This window comes from Sceloporus undulatus, chromosome 3 (genome assembly GCF_019175285.1).
Source record: "Sceloporus undulatus isolate JIND9_A2432 ecotype Alabama chromosome 3, SceUnd_v1.1, whole genome shotgun sequence".
Lineage (NCBI taxonomy): Eukaryota > Metazoa > Chordata > Lepidosauria > Squamata > Phrynosomatidae > Sceloporus > Sceloporus undulatus.
In genome coordinates this window covers 89,054,043-89,076,752 of record NC_056524.1, presented here as the reverse complement: position 1 = coordinate 89,076,752, position 22,710 = coordinate 89,054,043, and the positions used below count along the sequence as shown (strand labels likewise).

Here is a 22,710-nt window from a genome sequence, read left to right as displayed (position 1 = left end):
TATGAGACAAGAAGCACAGACAGCAAATATATTTAAACTAGATACAGGGTGGCCTCAGGTTCAGGGGGATTGTCCCTCTCTTGAGCAGTAGCACCAGTCAGTTTCGAGCTATTTGTATGTAAGTAAGCATGTATACATGTATGAACGCTTGTGTATACAAGTGTGTGTTTAAGAAGCCAGGTTGAGTTTGTTATGCAGTTCAGTGGCTCTTCATAGCTGTTTTTGGTTCAAACAACAGTCAGTGTGCATGCATATATGTGAGGGGGAAGGACCACTCTGTGTATGGGAGACAACTTAACCCTTTCACTCCACCTCATTCCTAATTGGAATTGTGCCCCCCCCCCATGCCTATTATTTGCACAGAAAAGAAAGTTATCTATTTGGAGAACCAAGTAATATCTACAGTAATGTTCCAAGTAATCATATCTACTTTGGCCTGTACAGGGTTTGGCTTTTTGATCAGCTATAGTCAGTGTAAACACTCATACTGATTCCATAAATGTTTATTACATGTTCATACTGTAGAGACAGAAAAACTCAAATAAATGAAAGAAAGGAAAGTATTTATACATGTTTGCTTTATGCTGGAACCCTACAGGTTAGATTTCAGTCTGGGGGAGAGAGATTTCCTATACTACTGGAATGTCTGAGAAAGTATTCAACTAACATAGGCACAGTACAGACCACCCAAAAACGGTGGTCTGCAGGCACCCATTTTAACTCCAGAGGGATGCTGCAGCCGCTAGATCGTGGGACATCCCTCTGGAATTAAAAGAACCTGGTTTTTCCGGGTTCTTTTCCTGTCGCCCTGGTTACGTCACGAGTGCGCCATGTAACAGATGCACCGCACCGTGCAGACGCTATGTGTTCATTACGTAAAGATGGCGGCACCTGTGTGGATGGGACGCCGCCATTATGCCACTGCCCGCATGTAGTAGGGCTTGGGACCCTGCGGCTGGTGCACAGTCCCGAGCCCTACTATTGTCTATATGTACCAGGCCTATATGACAGTAACTGAATACATAGTACTTTGGCCAACTACTTCAGCTGCCTCAAGAATATCACTGAAATGTGGCAAAAAACGTACACACATTTAAAACCTATGACAAAGCTAGCATAATGCATAAAAACTAAAATTTAATTTTTGACCTGGACAAGGTTTGGATAGTCTTTAACCTTTTTCACATAACAAAGTGAAAACAAATGCTGCCTCACTTCCTGCAAAGCCAAGACAGGCCAAAATTAAATTAGCTGAAATATACTTTTAAAAGAGAATTTTCCTCATCCCTTGCAGTACAAATGATCAACTCTGCTCTTCCTGTTGAGCTGGAATGGATTCTGGAAACTAGCAAAGCCATTCAGAGGAGAGTTGGAAAGGGGAAAGGAAAATAAATGAAAGGCCTTTTTGCTGACTCTTGATTCATTCACCTAAATCCTTCTGCTTGGTGGAGCATTAAGATATGCAGCTCTGAGTCTCCTAACAGGGACAGAGAAAGACATAGTTCAGAGTTTCAGAGGAATAATGGGCCAGTACTTGGGCTGCTTTTTATCACACTTCCTATCAAAACTGAGTTGCATGGTCGTCTCCATAGCCTGGATTTTACTGGCTCCCACACCATAGAGTTTTCTCATTTCAGCTATTCTTCTCTCTCCAGGCTTCTCCGCAGGGGGCTGGGCAGATCGACCTGTTGACAGGTGAAGATCGTGGTCAGCTTCAACATACATGTCCTGGTGTTCTGCCTCCAGCTTCTGCTGTTTTCCTAAATAAAACAAAACACAGGTCATGAGCTGATCTCATCACCTATGCCAGCTGTGTTAAAAGTTTATCTCAAAACCATGTCCTGGATATCAAGATGCACATACAACTTTAAAACCCACTGCAAAAACTACTTGAGCACTACTAGGCTGTTAGATCTGTGTTACCACAGGTCTGAAGCTTAACAGCTGCACTGAAGCATAATAGCTTATTTTTTTTCTGGGCAAAATGAAGTTTATTGTTCTATTGAGATTTTTTTTTTTTTTGCACTTCTATCTTGCCTTTTCCCCAAAATAGGATCCAAGGTGGCTAACAATGATTTTAAAAAGATCCAACTAAAACATTAATTTAGAGAAGTTAAAAAGGAATTAAATATCAACTTTATTAAAAACATGATTAAACCCATTACTGATTAAATTGTTGATTATTATCTGTCAAGAGAACAAGTTTGAGTATTGGACTATGACTCTGGAGACTAGGGTTTGATTCCCAGCTCAGCATGAAACCAACTGGGTGACTTCGGGCAAATCACATGCTCTCAGCATCAGAGGAAAGCAATGGCAAAACCTCCTCTGAACAAATCTTGCCAAGAAAACCCCATCATATCGCCTGAGGGTTGCCATAGGTCGGAAATGACGTGAAGGCACAACACAACAACAATCTGTTAGACTTAGCAGGCTTGGTTCCAAAACATCTAAGGGACTCAGCCTGCCCGCTATCTAAATCTTCCAGAGAGACTCTTGTTAATGTCCTCATTGTGGTTGAGGCACAGCTTTTAGGGGAAAAAACAGAGCATTTCCCATGGCCGGGACAAGGTCATATTCTTTAACTCAGGAGGACTACTCATCCCCATCCTATTTTTCACCTGGCTATTCTGACACATATTTGTCTTGCTGGGTGGTAAACTCTTTGGGAGATGACCCTTCACTCCTTCCCCAGGTTTCTTAGTTGGTTTTATCTGCTGCACCTTTCTAAGCTTGGTACAATGACAACAGATTTAGGCATATGCACATCAGTGGAAGCTGGCTCACTGCTGAATGGAGCAGGTGGTAGTCTGCAAAGATGTGGAAGATACTCCCAAAGCAGGTGCCCATTTACACTACAGACTGAGTCTCCCTTATCCAAAATGACGAGAAGTGTTTTGGATTTGGGGTTTGTTTGGTTTTTTTGCATTTTGGAATACCTATATTGCATATACATACATATGAGATATCTTTGAGATGGGACCCCAAGTCTAAACACAATGTTTATTTATGCTTCATATATTCATATGCATTATGTAATTTCATACATAATATTTGTAATAATTTTTTGCTTGAAACAGTTTGAGTACACTGAACCATCAGAAAGGAAAAGTGTCACTATCTCAGCCACCCATAAAAAAAGATTTGGCTTTTGAAATACTGTATTTTGGATTTTGGGATTCTGGATAAGGGAGACTCAACCTATACTGAATTATAATGCTACAATTGCACTTTAGCTGCCATGTTTCTGTGCCATGGAATCCTGGGACATGCAGTTCAGGGAGGGACATTTAGAGTTGTCAGATTACGTTGTGTCTCACCAAACTACAAACTTCAGGATTCCACAGGCTGGAACCATGACAGTTAAATGGAACAATAGTGTTATAATTGTATAGTATGAATAGGCCTTGGGTGATGGCGCAGGGAAGTTCCCTCCACATGATTTATCATAGTTAAATCTTTTATTTAACACTTTCAGGGAGCTGTCTTGGGGAGGGCAATGGAGAAATATGCTTCTTTCAACCCAGTTCCATATGACTAAATCTATATTTAGTCCTTTGTTTAATGTTTAATTTGCTCTTTAAAGTGATGTTCACCTGTCCAATCACAATGTTTAATTTGCCCTTTAAAGTGATGTTCACCTATGCTATACGATCTGGGTCATATCCACCACCCCCCCACCCAGCATCCCATGTGCCAGGGACCAGTACCATATTTGAGCCCATGGTCCACAATTATTTCTTTCTCTCCTAGAAACTTGTCAGGGACCAGTGTGGATGGCTCAGGAACTGGCACAAGTCCACCAGCCACTACTCTGAGTATCCTAACATACATCACCTTAATCGTTCCAAGTGATATAGATGGGTGGAATATAAATAGTCTTAATAGGTCCTTCTACAAGTCACAATCTCAGCCTCAGAGGATGGCAATGGCAACCCCCCTTTGAAGAAACTTGCCAAGAAAACCCATGATCAGTGAAGGCCTTAGGGTTGGTGTAAGTCGGAAATGACTTGAAGGCACACAACAACAAGTTCTTTGCATGTGAAGTAGAATCTCAATAAGAATAACAAGTACATCTCATGAAAAGTGAGCAGGAAGTGAAGAATGAAATAAAAATAACAGAAAAGAGAAAATGGCAAACATTTTTTTCTTTTTTAAAAAAGTATGAACAGATTTTGTACCAAAGAACATACATGTCGTGCACACACCCAATAGTTAAATTAAACTTTGCCTCTTCCAATAAAATGGAATGAACAGGCCTAAACTGTTTTGCAGCTGTGGAGATGAAATGATAAAACAGGACAATGTAACTTTAGCCGAACCTCTGCCAATGAAAACTGCTGACATTTTCGAGAGGAAGAGAAAGGACAAGTCTCAGCCTGCCATACATGCCCAAGCTATGCTTGTCTTGTGAAACACAGCTGTTGCTATTCTGTTTACAGACACCTGCCAAATTTACACACTACCGCATACTCACAGGGGTGCAATTCATTATTTTCCCCATTAAACACTACCTAAGGTAGCAACAGACGTCATAGAGTGTTAAACATGAATTACTGGTATTCAGACTGATTCACGTAGTATCCTTTCTGCTTGAATGATTTTAATTTCTGCTTTCCACTGTGAAATATTTAGCTTTTCAGACCGATGGAAATAGGTTATGGGCAATTTTATCTGCCAGTTTAAGAAGTGAATAATTTGGGACCAACAACCACCCTCATTCTCTAAAGCCAGCTGAAGGCTAAGTTTAACAAGGATGGCATTTAGAAAGCAATGACTATAGTTATAAAAAGTTGTCACACTACAAATCCTGGGGGAGAAAATAAAATCAGAAACCTCATCTTAATTCAAAACTGATGTTTGATGTTTTCCTGACAGAATGTTTGAACAATATACTCCCATTTTAAGAGTCCCTGCCTTGAGTCTCTAAAAGTTACATGCTGCTCTGCTTTACTGGCTTGTGGTCTTTTGCCAAATGTATCTTTGCAGGAAATGGACACATGTGCAGACCTTCTTAAGGAACAGCTGCGTGCGTCTAAAGTCGCACTGGAAACAGCCCATCTTTGTTCTTCATTACCAACTCCCATCCTCAACAGTAAATGGGGAAGATTATTATCTTCCGCGAGAATAGCTTTATTTTATTTATTTTGCTTTATTTGGAAGATATCTACCCTGCTGTTCAGCTTGGAAGCTCTCAGAACGGCTAACAGACATAAACAGAATAACAGAAAAATGACCTAAATGGACAGGTAAGAGAGTTAATTGCAGCTAAAACTACATATAATCCAATCGTATGAAATCAGGGCATTTGAAAAGATCTTCATCTTGGGTCTTTTTACATTACAATTATGGCACTATCATGTCACTTCAACTGCCTCATTTCCCCCCATCACTATAGTGGCAGTTCAGGAGGAACAGTCAGAATTCTTAGCCAAACTACAAAGCCCAGGACTTCACAGGATGCAGCCATGGTACTTAAAATGAAATCATAGTGGTACAGTTGTGTAGTGTTAAAAGGCCTCTAGTTCAGTCCCCCATACCAAAGCCATGGTCTAGCAAAGTTCCATGAAGAATAAAATTGCAAAACCAGAGGTCCACAAGTAAGAAGCCATTTAATTTACTTTCTGCCTCACATCCAAAGATGGAAGGAGCTACTACGAGAGGGCATCTGGAGATAATTCTGCTGGGGCAGGGGTGTTATAAGACACACCCCCCTCCCCGGGAAACTGCTTTTAAGAAATATGTGTTGGGGCTATGAAACTTCAATCAGCCCTCCACATTTGTAGCATTGACTTTTGTGGGTTTGATTAACAGGTCAACTCTAGCAATCCCTAGGTCCTCCAGAGAGAATTTGCTAGAAACCAAACTTAGAGTTGTGCTGGAGGACCTAGAGATTACTACAGAAAACACTTCTATAGGCATTTGCAGGCCCTCCAGCATGATTGTATGGCCAACAGTTGCAAGATGTTGACCACAGAGTTGTGCTGGAAGACCTAGAGATTCCTAGAGAGGTGGTCTCTCAGGTAAAAAAAGTGGTGTTTTTTATTTGCATTTTTTTCTATTTTTATGAGGGTCCTGTGCCCCTAACCCCAGTGAATGTGGAGGGCCCATTGTATAAGGGCTAGCCCTATAACCAACAAATAGAGCAGTGGTTCCCAACCTGTGTGTCGGGACCCCTTTGGGGGTCGAATTACCCTTTCATGGGGGTCGCCTAAGACCATTGGAAAACACCTATTTAATTACAGTTATGAAATAGCAACGAAATAATTTCATGGGTTTGGGTCACCACAATATGAAGAACTGTATTAAAGGGTCGCGGCATTAGGAAGGTTGGGAACCATTGAAATAGAGGAAGGAAATATTCTGGTCCAATGAGGATACCCTCCCCTTAGATGAAGGTACTTTGCACACAGAAAGCCTGTTTGTACATGTGTCAAATACAAGAAGAATAGCTGCTGGGCACAACTGGGTTATGCCTGTTTTTGTACAGCTACCATCACACATTCCTTGAAAGCGCGGAGAGGGTTTTGCCTGGACTTTCACAATGCCCGAGCAGATTTATGCAAGAAGAAATAGTCCTAGATATATCCTATTTCTAGTTTAAGATTTTATATTTATTTTTGCTTTTTTCAGGCAGGTTAAGGCCAGATCCCATCAAATCTTGGAAGATAAGCTGGGCCAGGCCTGGATAATACTTGTATGGGAGATCACCAAGAAATACCAGGTGCTGTAAGCTATATTTCAGAGTAAGGAACTGGTAAAACACTTCTGATTTTTCCTTCCCTCAATGCCCTAAAGGCACTAAATCCTATTTGATCTTGGAAATTAAGCAGAGTTAGCCATGGTTAGTACTTGGATGGGAGACTGTCAATGAATATCAGGTTCTTTATGCCAGGAGGGAGCTGGCAAAACCACATCTGAATATTCCTTGTCTAAGAAAACCCTATGAAATTAATGGGATTACTATAAATCAACAGGCAGCGTGAACACACATGTGTACAAACAAGATAGGCTTTATTGTTTCCAGTTGCTCTATTCTTCACCAGTTAGAGGCGGGATGGCTTTCATAAGCTGATGGACTACAACTTTCATCATTCCTTAACATTGACTATACTGATCAAGGCTGATGGTAGCTGCAGTCAAATACTTTTGGATGGCCACAATTCCCTGAACTAAAAGCTTCTGAACAGTCTTTGAGAAGGTGTTATTAAGGAACAGAAAATCAAGTACTGTATATGCTTTCTGGAAGTTTTAAAAGAATGAATCCATTGACAATGTTTATGGGCTGGATTTCAATGTATCCCAAAAAGAACTGTGGAGGACGATACTATGCGAGCTAGCACTTATCTAGCACTGCAGAGACTTCAAATAGTGTTACATTAGGGTAGAAGGAGACTACTACTCGCACAGTGCAGCTTCCCTTTCCTTTCCCTGAGTGACTGACTGACCTCTGCTCCTGAAAAGTCCCCGAAACTTCTAAAAATATATGGGGGAACAAGGAGTGAGAGTGAAAGGGGAATGAAGAATCAGTTTTCCCAATGGTATCTATTCTGTTGGCAAATGGATGTAGTTGCATATAACCCAGAATCGTGAAATCTCAATTAATAATCCCAAAAGACAATAATCAGCTATCACCCACATACTACAGAAAGAAGATAGAGGCTGAGAGAACATGTGCCCTGTTCATCGAGTACAAGGGTGGATTTCATAAAGATTTCAAGCTGCATGCAAGCCAACTAGGGTCTAGCACAGCTCCTGGGATCCACTGACTCCACAGATCCCTGAACATGTTTTTGGCCACACACTTTCTTGAATGAAAGAACAGTCCCAGCATCCCTGTAACATGCAGAGATGCTATTCTTCTGCAAAAACAAAACAGAACTACCCCCAAAGGTGAACAAGGGTGATATAAAATGGTAGCTGCAATGACAGAATGTGGCTCTCTAGAGTGGCCAAAAGTCAGGCAGTTTGGCTGTTAGGGTTCAGGAGTTCATACATTCCTGATCTAACGATTTAATGGTAGGAAAGAGATTTTAATCAGAAACCTGATTCATAGTTTGGTTATATAATGACAACTTTTAACTTTCAGCAAAATTTCAGAAAATGATCTGATGGACAAAAGCATACTTTGATACAGTATACCTGGAAGGTTCTGATTACACAGTCTTCTAAATATGTACTAGCACTAGCATGTACATATTATGCACATAGTCCTCTTTAGCTTGCAATGCCATGCAAATCTTTAAACTCTTTAGACTCATTGGATACACACCAATGAAATAATCTGCAGACTGTAGAGCAAAATCAAGCATCTTGCCATATCTGCTTCAAAACATCTGCAGTATATTTTATGTCTGTTAAAAAAAGTGTGTGTGTGTGTGTGTAGCAGCAGCTGAATGACAGTCTGGCCCCAAAAGCAAATTATACCTTATTCATGGAAAATAGATATTTAAACAGTACAATCTGGAACTTCAATTTCTGGATTCATTTCTTTGCTGGACTGTAATGCCTGCAGACATAAAGTCTTGTCTCCCCATTAAAGGTTGCCATAATTTACTCTGTTTCCCCCGCATCAGCATAAACAAGTAAAACTGCTACTTCGAATGGTGGTGGAAAATGGGAAGTCCTGGAAAGCCTTTGGATTTTCAGACTCTCCCCATCTACTTTTTCTTACTTTGTCAAGCTTTCACCCCCATCCCCACAAAAAAATCTGCTCACAGCCATTGGTACAGTGTGCTTAAATGATTTCTGGATGACTGAACACTTTTTTGTGCCAGGCCAAGTTCACAGTCTAGACAACCCAGAGGTAAAAATGCAAAGCTTGTATATCAGAATAAAGTCCCAAGCCTTTGGTTGCAATGGCTTATTTATAGTGCTTTACAAAATTATTTATCTTTATATTAATTTTTGTAGTTGTCACTGACACCATCATTTTTTTCTTGGTAGTGTTTTGTACTTTTAAATGGCATTTGTAACTGGAGGGTGTTTATAGTGGGAGAGTGGTGCATAAATCTTTTAAGAGAAGGTGTATATTCTACAACTGCAACAAGAAATTTAAAATGGTAAAGGGAGCTAATGGGATTTTTATAACTGGTGCATGGAAATAGGGAAAATATAGCTCCGGAAATAAAGACACCCCCTCCATTCTATAATTCGAGCAGGATCACACTACATGTACTATATGAGCCTACTAAAATGCACTACATTTGAGTTTAAGAAAAAAAATCAAGTTTGCACGTCATATAAATTTGGTAAATTATGGTCATTTTGCAATTTCCTTATACGTATTTATTTTGCCAAGTTTATCTATGTGTTTTCTAAAAACATAACACAAACACTGCTTACTTCCAACAACATTTTAGTAATGCTGGCCAAGAATTCTCCCATTGCCACTGAGAGAACATAAAAATCTGTTGCAATAGATTATGTATTTTCCTTGACATTCCTTTTTCTTAATTTCAGAAATAAAGACAGTGAGGTATGCATTTTTAAAACCGATATACTGACAAATCATCTAGCCTTTTAACAACATGAAAGCAATCTTACAGATTCCTGACCCAAACATTGCATACGATGACGTCACTGTAAGCCAGCGTTATAAAGCAGACCAATGAACGCTTTGTCAATGCAAACAAAATGAATCCACAAAGTGGAAAGTAGGATTTATTAGTTTTACAGTTTCTAACAAAAATATTATCTTACCCCACAGTTCAGTCTTGCTTATGGTGAATCACTGGCCACACAGAAATTAGAGCAAATAGGCAACTTTGAAGCATGTGATTTGCACCCAAATTCTTCATTTCCTGAATGCTGAAATGTGTGTGTATGTGCCTTCAAGTCGCCTGTCGACTTATGGTAGCCCCATGAATTTCATAGGGCTTTCTTAAGCAAGAGATACTTAGAGGTGGTTCTGCCAGTTTCTTCTTCTGGAATATAGCACCTGGGATTTCTTGGCAGTCTCCCATCCAAGTACTAACCAGGGCTTCCTGCTTATCTTCCAAGATCAGATGAGACCTGGTGCTTTTGGTGTATTTAGGCCAAAATATCTTGCAGGAAAGGAGATCTCTCTCTCTTTAATTACAATTATGGAACAAAGTTGTTTCCAGAAACCATTATAGGAATGAAACACCTGAAGTTTCACATTTTGTTGATGCGTGCCTTCATGTAGTTTCTGATGCATATTGACCCTAAGAGGTATTCTTGGGAAATTTCTTCAGAGGGGGTTTACCACTGCTATCCTCTGAGGCTGAGAGAGTGTGACTTGCCCAAGGTCACCCAGTGAGTTCCATGGCTGAGTGGGAGTTGAATCCTGGTCTCCAGAGTCCTAGGCCAACACTCAAATTACAACACCATTGTGGCTCCTTTAGCACAACACAGAAAAGTGGAATTTGATAAAAGACTGATTCCCCACCCCAACCCTGGCCTTGAATTCTGAAGAGAATTGGAACTGCTAGTTGGATTGATGTACACATGTTTCTGAATCTCTAAATCATCATTTAGACTAGAGGAAGGGTACACAAGATGTAGTCTGCCAACATATTTTGTGCAGCCTGCCAAATCTGCCTCTTCTCCTTTTCAACATGCTAGCACCATCCCTTCCTTTCTGCTACACTCTGATTTTGTGATGGTCCTGGGGGCAGAGCACCTCCCTATGAACAGCATCTCCCTGGTTTAGAAGACTGAGAACATACTTTGGGTTGCACACATTCAATCCTCCTCCTGAATCCTCAGCTTCAATCACTCCTCTTTGCTATTACATCTGCAGTAGCAAACTATGGTTTGTTCTTATTCTAAAAATTAATGCTCAGATCCGTGCATGGCAAATCCGCGTATAAGGAAGGCCCACTGTATTTCATTTATGGTTCCAAAGGCAGTTACAAGGTTCTCAACTGTAAGAAACTTCTTTACTATGGGCAATTTGAAGAGCAGACAACCCCTCCTCTATTCACATAAAAACAGACACAACCATCAACATCCGTAAAAAACAATGGATGTTATATATTGTTTCCTCTAATCCTCCACAGTGTCAAGCAGACATAATGGACTCATTCCTCTAAAAAGAACTGAGAAAAAAAAACACACATCAGGAATTACAGTAATCTGATCCTGATGTGTGATACATTAGTCATGTTTACCTACTACATAACTTTTAGAAGTAATGTGGGGAAGGAAATAATGGGCATTTTATTGGAAATAGGTTGGTTATTCATCAATCTAAAATAAATTACTCCATAATCTATTATTTTATTCATCATTCTAAAATAAATTACTCCATAATCTATTATTTTACATTTTTTTACAAACAAACAACCACTTTTGGGAGGGGGAAGTGGAAGGGAACACTGTTTCCTAATTTTTTTCTTGGTGTTTTTCTAGGCCTTCACATCTCTGTCTCCAATGATGGTTTAGAGGATTAGGAACTGTAATGGTGGGGATCATCCCCATGTTTCTGGGATGAGTACTAGTCTGAAGGCTATGAAGCTCAATGTGACTATGGGCCAAGCACTGTCTCTCAAACTAGCCCCTTGCACATCCAATAACATCAAAAATCCACCAAATGGTGATACCTTTATTGTGTCAACCAAAATACACAATATACATATAACAAGCTTTTGAAGCTCCACTAGCTTCTTCATCAGGCAAGGTGTTAAAAACCATACAGGAGAGAAAAAAATTGAAGATGTTAGTAATAGTCCTGCATTTTGCTGTTTTCATTCTCAGTTCAGATGGTACAGAGGGTATATCTTGCAGGCTGGCACCTCCTCCTTCTGGCCATGCGGCTGCTGGGAGATTCCCAAATTTAACATCCATGTGCAAAACAAAAATATACTTCCTTTGCAATCCAATATGACTGTTAGCTGAAATGCCCAAAGTATTTGGAAGGAAGGGGCTAGAGGTATAGCATGACTTAGAAAGTGATTGGGTCTGATGGTTATGTCCACATCCCAGGGGATTGCATTTTACTGTTGAAAATAACTGAGCCTATAGATGATGGGGCATATGACAGTGTGACCTCCCCTTTTAGTTTTCAAGATCTTCAGATCTTTCCCACAGCATCACAGCTACCCACCTATCCATGGGCACACTGAGCTTCATGGTCTTCTAGCATTCCATTGAATGATATGATGATCACACAGCTGGCCTAAGGATGTGATGATCCATTAAATCAGAACTGGGAGACTTCTGGTCTGCAGTCCATTTGCAGTCCATGGAAGGGGGATCCCCATCTGCTCTGGTTCTGCTTTTATTTCCAATTAGTGACAGACAACTGAAGATAAGAAGCTAAAGTCTGGAAAGGTTTTGCATAGAACTGAGTTGTGCTTTCAAACCCAGAAAGCTGTTGCATGGGCACTGTTGCCGCTAAGTAGACATGTACAGAATTGCCCTCTGCTTTATATCTTCTGTGAGTAAAGTACAAAATGCTAAGAATTACATCTGTCCATCTCCAATATTTTTGTTCGCATCTCTGCCCAACTCAGGAATTCTCCCGAGATACCCATGACCCTTCATGAATTTAGTCCCAGGCTGAAAAAGCTTCTGCACCCCTCCAGAAAACAGATGGTTTATCCAGGATGGTGAGAATAGTGCAATGGCAGCCAAGTTCTATCAAGGGCTTACCTCTATCAGAGGTATTGGAAGCACAAGTGACTTCCCATCCAGAGACCTTTTCTTACAGCCAAAGATACACTCATACACTTTTTTGCATTACACATTATTCTGTTCTTTTTACATGAGGGCAAAAACAGATAAGGTCAATAGGCAAAACAGAAATGCATTCCTATGAAGAGCCTGCTTTAGGTTTGATTGGAGTACTTCAATGGACAAAAAAGTAGGAAAGATTTTGGGTGTATCTACATCACACAGTTATAGCCATATGACACCACTTTAACTGTTATGGTACGTACTTTCTTGGGACCTGTAGTTGGGTGATGCTAAAGAATTCTATTCCTATAGATCAGGGGAGTAGACTTCTCTCTAGCAGAAAATTCCCCATCAAACTACAAATCCAGGACTCTATAGATGGAGCTGGGATAGTTTAAAAGTGGCATTAAATTGCTATAACTATATTGTGAAAATACACTCTATCACAGTAGAGGGCAACCTGAAAAAGAGGGCATAGGCGTGGTACAGACCGCCCCAAAAGGGCAGCCTGCTGGCCCGTTTTTCCGCCGGAGAGAAGCCTCAGCTGTCAAACCGCGAGGCTTCTCGCAGGCAGAAAAAGAACCTGCAAAAGTGGGTTCTTTTGAAGCAGCGGCAGCAGCGTAATAAGTGTGCCACTGGTGCACTCATTACGTAAGTGCCGCGCGGCACTTACATAACAATGGCGCAACCGTGTATACAGGGTGCCACCATTGGTACGCCCTCATCACGTGCGAGGATTGCGGGGCATGTGGGTGCTCCACCCTCAGCCAACTCCTAGCACATGATGAGGGAACCTAAAAGGCCTGTATGTACTGGGCCATAGTTATTAAGAGGTAGTCCATTTTGGATGAAACGTAAAGAAATCGTCTAAATCAAATACAGCCAATGCATGCTACAGCATGTCGTGTAAATGAAGGGGACTCTTCTAGAGTAAAGCAGACCTGCAGAAATCAAGTGTAACTGCTATCCAGCCATCAATGAACTTGTATACTGAGCATGTCAAAAGTACAGAATGGTGGTGGAGATTCAGAGGGGGAGGAGACGTGGCAACAGCTTTGTTTTTGCCTTTTGATCTGTAAGGACAATGCCTACTTTCCAACATCACAGGGTCTTTGGAAGGATTAATAAACTAATCGCCAATAATAATTTAAAGGTCTCTGGATGAAAAAAGATGCCCTGCGGAAGCAAATACATAAGATTGTTTTCTTTTAAAAAATCTGCCACAATCATATATATATATATATATATATATATACACATTACAAACAAATGGTTTATTTCAGATCTCTCAGTGGTGTAATGACACTTAAAATGCAATACTGTTGGGGGGGATCCAGTTTCACCAGCAAGTTTATATTTGTCAGGAACTTCAAAGCATGTGTGAGGTTGCCAGAAATTTTCTCATCTTCTCTAATAAGATGTTCCCAAACAGGATATCATTTTATTCATTTTTTTAAAAAAGAGAATTAAAAATAAATTCCTGGATAAAATAAGCTAGTTTGCTTGGCAGGATCTGAGAGCAACTGTTTGTAAAAGTCAGACTGAATGCTTCTTCCACTGGAAAAAAATGGTGTGCTTAATTTCAATGTGATATAAATAAAACCTTATTTTTCTACATGTTTGTCAAGCTGATGTTCTCTTCTTAGTACATTAAGTGTAGATACGTTGTGTCAAAAATGCATTAGCCCAAATCCTCTTATACCGATCACATCTAGCCGCTTACTATGATTATTTCCAACTATGATTATTTCCATGATGAAATAATGGAATTATTTTCAGATTCTGGCAGAAGCTAATAAGCTAGTTATCAGTTTCAAGTCTTCTTCTCAGATCAGTCCTTTTAAGAGATCCCAAGAGAGCAGTTTCTGAAGTACTAGGGATTCCATAACAAATTATCTCTTTTTATTGCCTGAGAGACAGATACCTCTGGAACTGAAGTTAAAACACTGTTAATCCTATTTTTGCAATGTTGGTCTATAATCAGACCCATTCATCATCAAAAAAATAGTTTCATAAAATTCCCTTCCCACATATCCTTGAAATTTCATTTCCTCTTATTCGCTCATGAAATCAAGTAATATCATTTACCTACTAACTCTTTTGGCCTAGGGGACAGTGTGAGGTCCTGCACTGACTTTTTTGCGTATGGAGTGCGCCAAAGAATTCCAAAAAAGAATCAGCATGTATTTTATAGACTACAGCAAAGCATTTGATTGTATAGATCACAAAAAGCTATGGAATGCACTCAAACACAGGGGTGGTGCTACATCTGATAGTCCAGATGAGGCATCTGTAACAAGGACAAGAGGCCACTGTCTGAACAGAATTCGGGGAAACAGAGTGGTTCCCAATAAGCAAATGGCTCAGGCAAGGCTGCATCCTATCACCTTACTTGTTTAATTTATATGCTGAAAACATAGTAAGAAAAGCAGGATTAGAATCAGAAAAAGGAAGATAAGATGAAGCAACATTAACAACTTAAGATATGCAGACGACAGCATAATATTAGTAGAAGGCATTCAGAAATTGGAACAGATAATAAGGAAGGTCAAAGATGAAAGTGCAAAGGCAGGTCTGTTGCTGAACATGGAGAAAACAAAAATAAAGACCACAGAAGAAATGCACAAATTCAGTCTAGAGAATGAGGAAATTGAAATAGTTAAAGAATTCCCATATCTATGATCAAACATTGACCAGAATGGAGACTGCAGTCAAGAAATAAGAAGATGACTAGGAATGGGAAGGGCAGATATGAAAGAACTGGAAAAAATACTGAAGAACAAAGACATACAACAGAGCACTTAAGTCAGAATCATTCAGACCATTGTATTCCCAATTACCATGTATAGATGTGAGAACTGGATAGTGAAGGAAGCAGAGAGAAAGAAAAAGTCAGCATGGTACAGTCCACACATGGACAGGAGGTGATGAAAATGGCTCTCCACTCCCCAGCACATGCCCACCCCTGGTTTAGCTCAATTACCACTAACACGAGTATTATCTTATTAACATATCTGTACATTAGTTTGATTTGGTTTGTTTGGCTTCAATTACTAGTTTGGTTTCCGTTGTTTCCACTGTTTGGTCTCTTCAAGGAGAATGTTTTGTCATTTCAAGAGTTGGATGTTAACAGAAAATATGGGTTCTGATATTTTTAAATGTTACAGGAAATTTGATCTAGTGGTTCTGGAATGCTGTTGTTGTTAGGTGCCCTCGAGTTGGTTCCGACTCATGGCAGCCCTGTGGATAAGACATCTCCAAGAATCCCTATCCTCCACTGCCCTGCCCAGATCCGGCAAGCCCTTGCGCAGAAGCCCCCTGATTGAATCTATCCATCAGGTTTGTTGTCTTCCTCTCTTTCTTCTACTGTCTATCTTTCCTAGCATTATTGTTTTTGCTAGTGATCTGTGCCTTCTCAGTATGTGGTCAAAGTTGATAGTCTTAACTTGATCATCTTTGCTTCCAAGGAGAGCCCAGGTCTGATCTAATAACCATTTGTTTTAATACTGTAATAATTTTTTTAAAAAATGTATGTTTTGTTTTAAATGTTTTTAACTGTACTGTTTTTAATGCTGTGAAGCCGCTCTGAGTCCCAGTCCTGGGAAAAGAGTGGGATACAAATAATAATAATAATAATAATAATAATAATAATAATAATAATAATAATCTGTGAACCCATTTGTTTGTCTTCTTGGCTGTCCATGGTATCCTAAGTACTCTTCTCCTGCACCACATTTCAAATGATTTTATTTTCTACAACCAAAAGTGTTGTTCCAGTCAAAGCTAATCATGCTGGAGTAATTTTTTTTTGGCTAGTTCAAGGTGAAACCCCCAAAAGAATTTAAATGCAAAACAGTGCACCTTTTTTCCCCGAAAACAACAACAACCATGGATTGCTTTTCCTGAAAAGGGGAGTTAAAACCATTTTAATGGGGGAGAGTTAAGGGGCTCTGGGGTGCTCCAAGGCCTGCATGGAGCCCTCCCCTCGGGGCCCTTATGTGACCATTAGGCTGCACAGTTTCCACCTCTGGGCTACACTAAGTTGACTCTGAGCTGGAAATTCAGTTCCTAGTTTACCAAACCAGTGAAAAATGACAAATGGAATCTTTAAGCCACCTTCTTCTCCCTTTATATCTAAGATCAGCCAGTTGGATATTGCTGCTAATTCTGAAGCAAAGTAGAATAGGCTAGTACTGTAATAAATAACCCTGCTCTTCCATTTAGTTATCAGTTATACAAGATTGCTTGACCAGTTTTGGTATTTTATCCTGCAATATAAATTTTGATCTAATCCTTTGGTCCTTTTCAATAAGTAATCATGAAAGTACAGGAGTGGCTTTCATTTGGAGTCTGGCATGGCTGAACCTATCATAGAATCATAGAGTTGGAAGAGACCGCAAGGGCCATCCAGTCCAACCCCCTACCATGCAGGAAATCTCAATCAAAGCATCCTCGACAAATGGCCATTTAGCCTCTGTTTAAAGACCTCCAGGGAAGGAGACTCCACTACACTCCAAGGGAGTGTGTTCCATTGTTGAACAGCCTTTACTGTCAGGAAGTTCCTCCTAATGTTGAGGTGGAATCTTGCACCCATTGCTCTGGGTCCTAATCTCTGGAGCAGCAGAAAACAAGCTTGCTCCCTCCTCAATGTGACATCCCTTCAAGTATTTAAACAGGGCTATCATATCACCTCTTAACCTTCTCTTCTCCAGGCTAAACATCCCCAGCTCCCTAAGTCATTCCTCATAGGACATGGTTTCCAGACCCTTCACCATTTTAGTCGCCCTCCTTTGGACACGCTCCAGTTTCTCAACATCCTTTTTTAAATTGTGGTGCCCTGAACTGGACACAATACTCCAGATGGGGCCTGACCAGAGCAGAATAGAGTGGAACTATTACCTCCTTTGATCTAGACACGATACTTTCTATTGATGCAGCCTAAAATTGCATTGGCCTTGTTAGCTGCCGCATCGCACTGCTGATTCATGTTCAGTTTGTGGTCTACTTGGACTCTTAGATCCCTTTCACACATAGTTTCATTCAGCCAGATGTCACCCATACTGTATCTGTGCATTTCATTTTTCTGCCCTAAGTGCAGTATCTTACATTTCTCCCTGTTGAAATTCATTTTGTTAGCTTTGGCCCAGCTTTCTAATCGATTAAGGTCATTTTGAATTTTGATCCTGTCCTCTGGGAAATTACCTACTCCTCCTAGTTTGATGTCATCTGCAAATTTGATAAGTGTGCCCCCAATTCTGTCATCCAAGTCATTGATAAAGATATTATTTCCTTATAGAATGTTAAAATATGAATACAGATGACTATGCAAATGAAAATATGCACACTAAATAAACAAATATTTTTACTCATATACTACACTGAGTGGGAGGGGGCTCAATGTCTGCATGCAGATGTAAATGGGGTGGTGATAAACAGTTTGAATACCACTGCCCTAGGAGGTATTTTTAGCCAAACCACAAGTTCTGGGCAAAATTCAACCAATTTGGAGGGGAAGATTCTGGCCCACAGGGGGTCTTCAACCTTCCAAAATAACCTCTGCATGCAGCCCACAGGTTGTGCATTTCCAACATTGAACGTAAGTGATCAGACTGATTAGAGAAAAAAATTATTTAGTCTAAGATGTTATTTTCCACAAAAGCCAGTGAGGGACCTCCTGGAAACCCACAAACTGGGTGTGAAGGCTGCTATTGAATCTGTTGTGGAGGCTTTATCAGAAACACGCTGACAATCAGATGCACCTGAAGGCCTGCAGCTGTAGGATGTCTTTCTAGTTATTTCTGATTATTTGGCTTTCTTGGGGAAAGTACTTGTCTCTGGCTCCCATTGCTCTTTGGACTGAAACATTGCTTCTTGGACTGCTGACCTGTTTTGATTTTCTGGAACCCTTGACCTTTGGACTGTCTTACTGAGCTGCCTATTTGATACCCTAGACCTCGGACTTCTTGACAAATCTTTTGGTAATACCTCTTGTGATTATAGCCTTAGAATCAGAGACTGTGTCTGTTGCTTTGTTTGTTTGTTTGGGAACTGAGCTGGCCAAATGGCCAAATAAGCCATTTGGCCGCTTTCCCAGACACCAGGATTGCCCCTGCACCCATTAATACCAAAATATGTGGATGCTCAAGTCCTGTTAAATATAATGGAGTCATAAAATGGCATCCCTTATAAAAACCATCAAAATCAAGGTTTGCCATTTGGGACTGTTTAAGAATATTTTCAAACCAGGTTTGGTTGAATCCGTGGATGCACAATCCATAGATAGTGAAGGCCTACCATATTTCTGAGCATGGCTCTGATAGTGAACCGACTATTATTTAATCCTTTTTCCAATTTACAGTCCAATTTACACAAAACTAATGACAACCATGATTTCCTGTGGCAGCAAATTTTAAAAAATTAGTATATGCTGTTTGTACTACCTTCTACCTTTCCTAAGTCTATCACACATCAGGTTTACCAAATTACCCCTCTCCAGTTCTATTATGAGAGGAGGAATTCTCTTTCCATACTAGGAATAATACATTCCTATCATACTTCTCATATTATTTATTTATTTAAAAGCTGAAACATTGCAAACACTTTAACCTTTTCATTAGCAGAAGGTATTTCAATTCATATGAGTTGTCTCACTTACTTATCCGCCCATCCACCCACCCACTCTAATAGCAAACAAACAAGGACTTGTTCTAGATTAGGATTAGAACAGTCAAGAGTTTACTCCAGATTTTCCTTTTGTTTGCTTCCATAAGGGCCAAAAGCAGAGTCTTATTCTCCCCCAACCTGGTAGCCATGCTTACTGGAGATGACAGAAGCTAGTACTACAGACCTGGAGGATATCAGGTTCAAGAAATATGTTCAAAGTCACTGAAAATGGCTAGGTACACAAACCATGTACATTGAATAAACAACAACATCAATCCTACAAAGAAATCTATAATGTCTCTTGTACAGTGCACTTCAATTATTCCATAATACGTATTAGAATATGACTGACAAAATTAGAGCTCAGGATCAGGCACAGCCAGTTGTTTCTGGAAAGGATCAAATCTATAGCAATAAGATTACAGGGACACCAGCTGATTCTGCATTGTCTCTCCTCCCCCAACAAGACTCCAGTCTTTTCCAGCTGACACAACTGACATTAGCCAAAGCTAGTATTTTTGTTTAATGGAGGATTATACTCAACACATTTTGGTATGGGGTCACTCACACAGTCTGCACACGTTATTAGGATACCACATCAATTTATAAACCAAACACTTTAAAAACAAATCTGTTTTCTTATTTAGTCAATAATCATCACTGTCCACACAGTAAATTATAATTAATCAATGATCTGCTTTAACTCTCAGTACATTTACAATGAAGCAACCAATGTGAAAAAATATAATTTGAATGTAAAATGTGTCTGATGGCACCAGTTCAGGACAAAATGAAATACTGAATTGAAAAACATTCATGTACCCTTTCAAAATTTAACAGAGACATAAAATAAAAATAATGTTCTTGACCAATACTCTATTTTGATGCGCTGTTTAAAAGAATCCTTTTTTTAAAGTTAAAGGTTGGAAGTATTAAACACACCATTTAATTCTAATTTAAATTTTTAAAACCAAAAAAAAAAAAAAAAAAAAAAAAAGTGTGTCACTGCCAAGAATAGTACCTCCAGCTGTCTAGCAGTTGTCTGAGTAACTAATAGTACGCAGACAAAGAATAAAATAAGTTCCACTGATCTGGATAAAACAGCTCTCAGAAAGTTTAAAAAATTAAAATTGTTTCCATGCTTCTTGGCAACACAGCAGGGTGTCCTGTCTATCAGTTTTTCAAGGGGCCCCTCGAAAGCGTATAATTAAAGTGAATGACTTTCTACAGTGAAATTCTGCATCACTTTCAACCACTTTCTTCTAACTGCTTTCTTCTTTTGGATATCCCCCCAAATTATTCCTACCTAGCAAAGTGTGAGAAGTTCTATATGATTATCTTTTTAGAAAAGTCTACGTGTGTGTGTCTGCATATGTGCTTTCATGTTTCTTGCTAACTTATGGAGATTCCATGAATTTCGTAGTGTTTTCTTAGGCAAGGCATACTCAGAGGTGGTTTTGCTAGCTCCTTTCTCTGAAATACAGCCTACAGCATCTGGTATTTGTTGGTGACTTCCCATCCAAATATTAACCAGGGCTATCCTTGCTTTGCTTCCAAGATCACACAGGATCTGGTGCCTTTTGGGTATTTATGGCCACTGTTGTTATGTGCCTTTAAGTCATTTCCAACGTCTAGTGACTCTAAGGCGAACAGACCCTATCACATGCAGTTTTCTTGGCAAGATTTGTTCAGAGAATGTTTGCCATTGCTTTCTCCTGAGGCTGAAAGCATGTGACTTGCTTTCATACTGAGCTGGGAATCGAACTCTGGTCTCCACAGTCATAGTCCAACAGTCAAACCACTACACCACTCTGGCTCTTACTTAAGGCCATACATTAATTAAAATTAAATCAAATGCCTACCATCCAATAGATTCTGTTGGTATGGCTGAAACTTGCTCCTCATCTCCAGAGCTTATAGTTGGAAAGTGGAGGAATTAAGGTATCAAGTATTTGCTTTGGGTGCTACTGCACTGATTTCTACTTTTCTTATTTAAAAAGTGGGGGCAGTTCAAGTCTGTCTACTTGAAAAGCAGTCCTCACTCATGTTGTTTGCAAAACTTTCTTTATTGCACTCTTAGCATAGCATTCCTTCAGGGGCAATGAGAGGAGATGATAGAGCTGGAGCCAAATGTGGAGAGGTACCATCACTTTCTAACTTAGATACCTCCCATCACAACACCTTCTACCATTCTGAAAAAATGCCTCCAGAGTGCTAAACTAGGGTCTAGGGGTGCAACTGGCCATTCTATCACATCTTCACAACATTTGGAGGGTCACATGTTCCCCAGCCTTGTTCTGGGACTCTGCTTTTTAAAACATCATTCTGCAAAAGGTACAACAGAGACTGCCAAAACAGCAGAAACAAGGGGCCTGAACAGACAGGCCAAAATAAAGCCGCTTTGGGTCACTTTGGAGGTATGCTGTTTAAATGCTGCATGCGTCCTAAGAGGCCAGAAGCCACGCCAAAGCCATGCTCAAGTCCAAAGGACTGGAGCTCAGCTTTGGCACAGCTGAAGAAACTTTATTTTGGCCTGTATGTTCGGGCCCATAATTGACAAATTGTTTCATAAAGACATAAATAAAAAGAGTGGGTCAGAACCACAGAATTCTCTCTGGGAAAAATAAAAGATGAGCATTCCCACCAAGGAGCTGTTTCATCCTATACAATGCAGCAGCATTTTATAATGGCAACATGAGCCAACCAGCTGTGGATCTACCCAGCTGTAGCATGAAGAGTCAATTATTCTAAGTGACATTTTTATCACTAAGTGGACAGTCTCAGTGGTATGTTTCAAAGTACTACTAATGGGCTTCCATAAGCCTGACTGATTTACAAGTCTTCAGCCATATTTCTTGACAAAAACTTCCCAAGGGATCAACATCTTTTCATTTTGCCTCAGCTCCCTTCATCCAGGTGCACATCTTATCCCTACCAGGTGGGAGTAGCCATTTAGTAACAAGCAAGTTGACAAAATTGAACAATGTGTCACAAAACACAAAAAGGACCTGGGTGAATACAAGAAACATTCACCTCAAATGCCCATAGGAGCCATTCAGTGGAGGGGGAAATAATATGAACATTTCAATTCTACCTGTTATTACTCTAGCAAGTCCTTACAAAGACTATTCCCCAGATAGGAGCAATGGCTAAGAGTCAAGCTAGACATCACCAGACAGCTGTTCACACTCACCACATATGAATTTAAAATAGCAGATTTAGAAATGGGGGGGGGGGGGTTTCTATCTTTTATACACAAAAATGTATGGCAGAGCAGAGTCATCCTGCCATCCTATCTGCTGTATGGAGTTTTTGTTACTTGGTACAGCTGGTGAACTTCCATGGCATCAAAGAGAAACATCCAGTTTTAACCACAAGCAACCCTTTTAGTTCATTGCAATGTAA

General features: G+C 40.0%; 1 protein-coding gene across 4 annotated transcripts in view; it reads right to left on the bottom strand.

Annotated features, from left to right (window-relative positions):
* Positions 1–487: 487 nt before the first annotated feature.
* GEMIN8 (gem nuclear organelle associated protein 8) overlaps positions 488–22,710 on the bottom strand; it is a 52,717-nt gene continuing 30,494 nt past the window's right edge. For all 4 annotated transcript variants that reach the window (XM_042460418.1, XM_042460420.1, XM_042460419.1 and 1 more), the window contains one exon: positions 488–1,760. In XM_042460418.1, the coding sequence (XP_042316352.1) occupies positions 1,504–1,760 (257 nt within the window). In that variant the 3' untranslated portion in view covers positions 488–1,503. The remainder of the gene's footprint in view (positions 1,761–22,710) is intronic.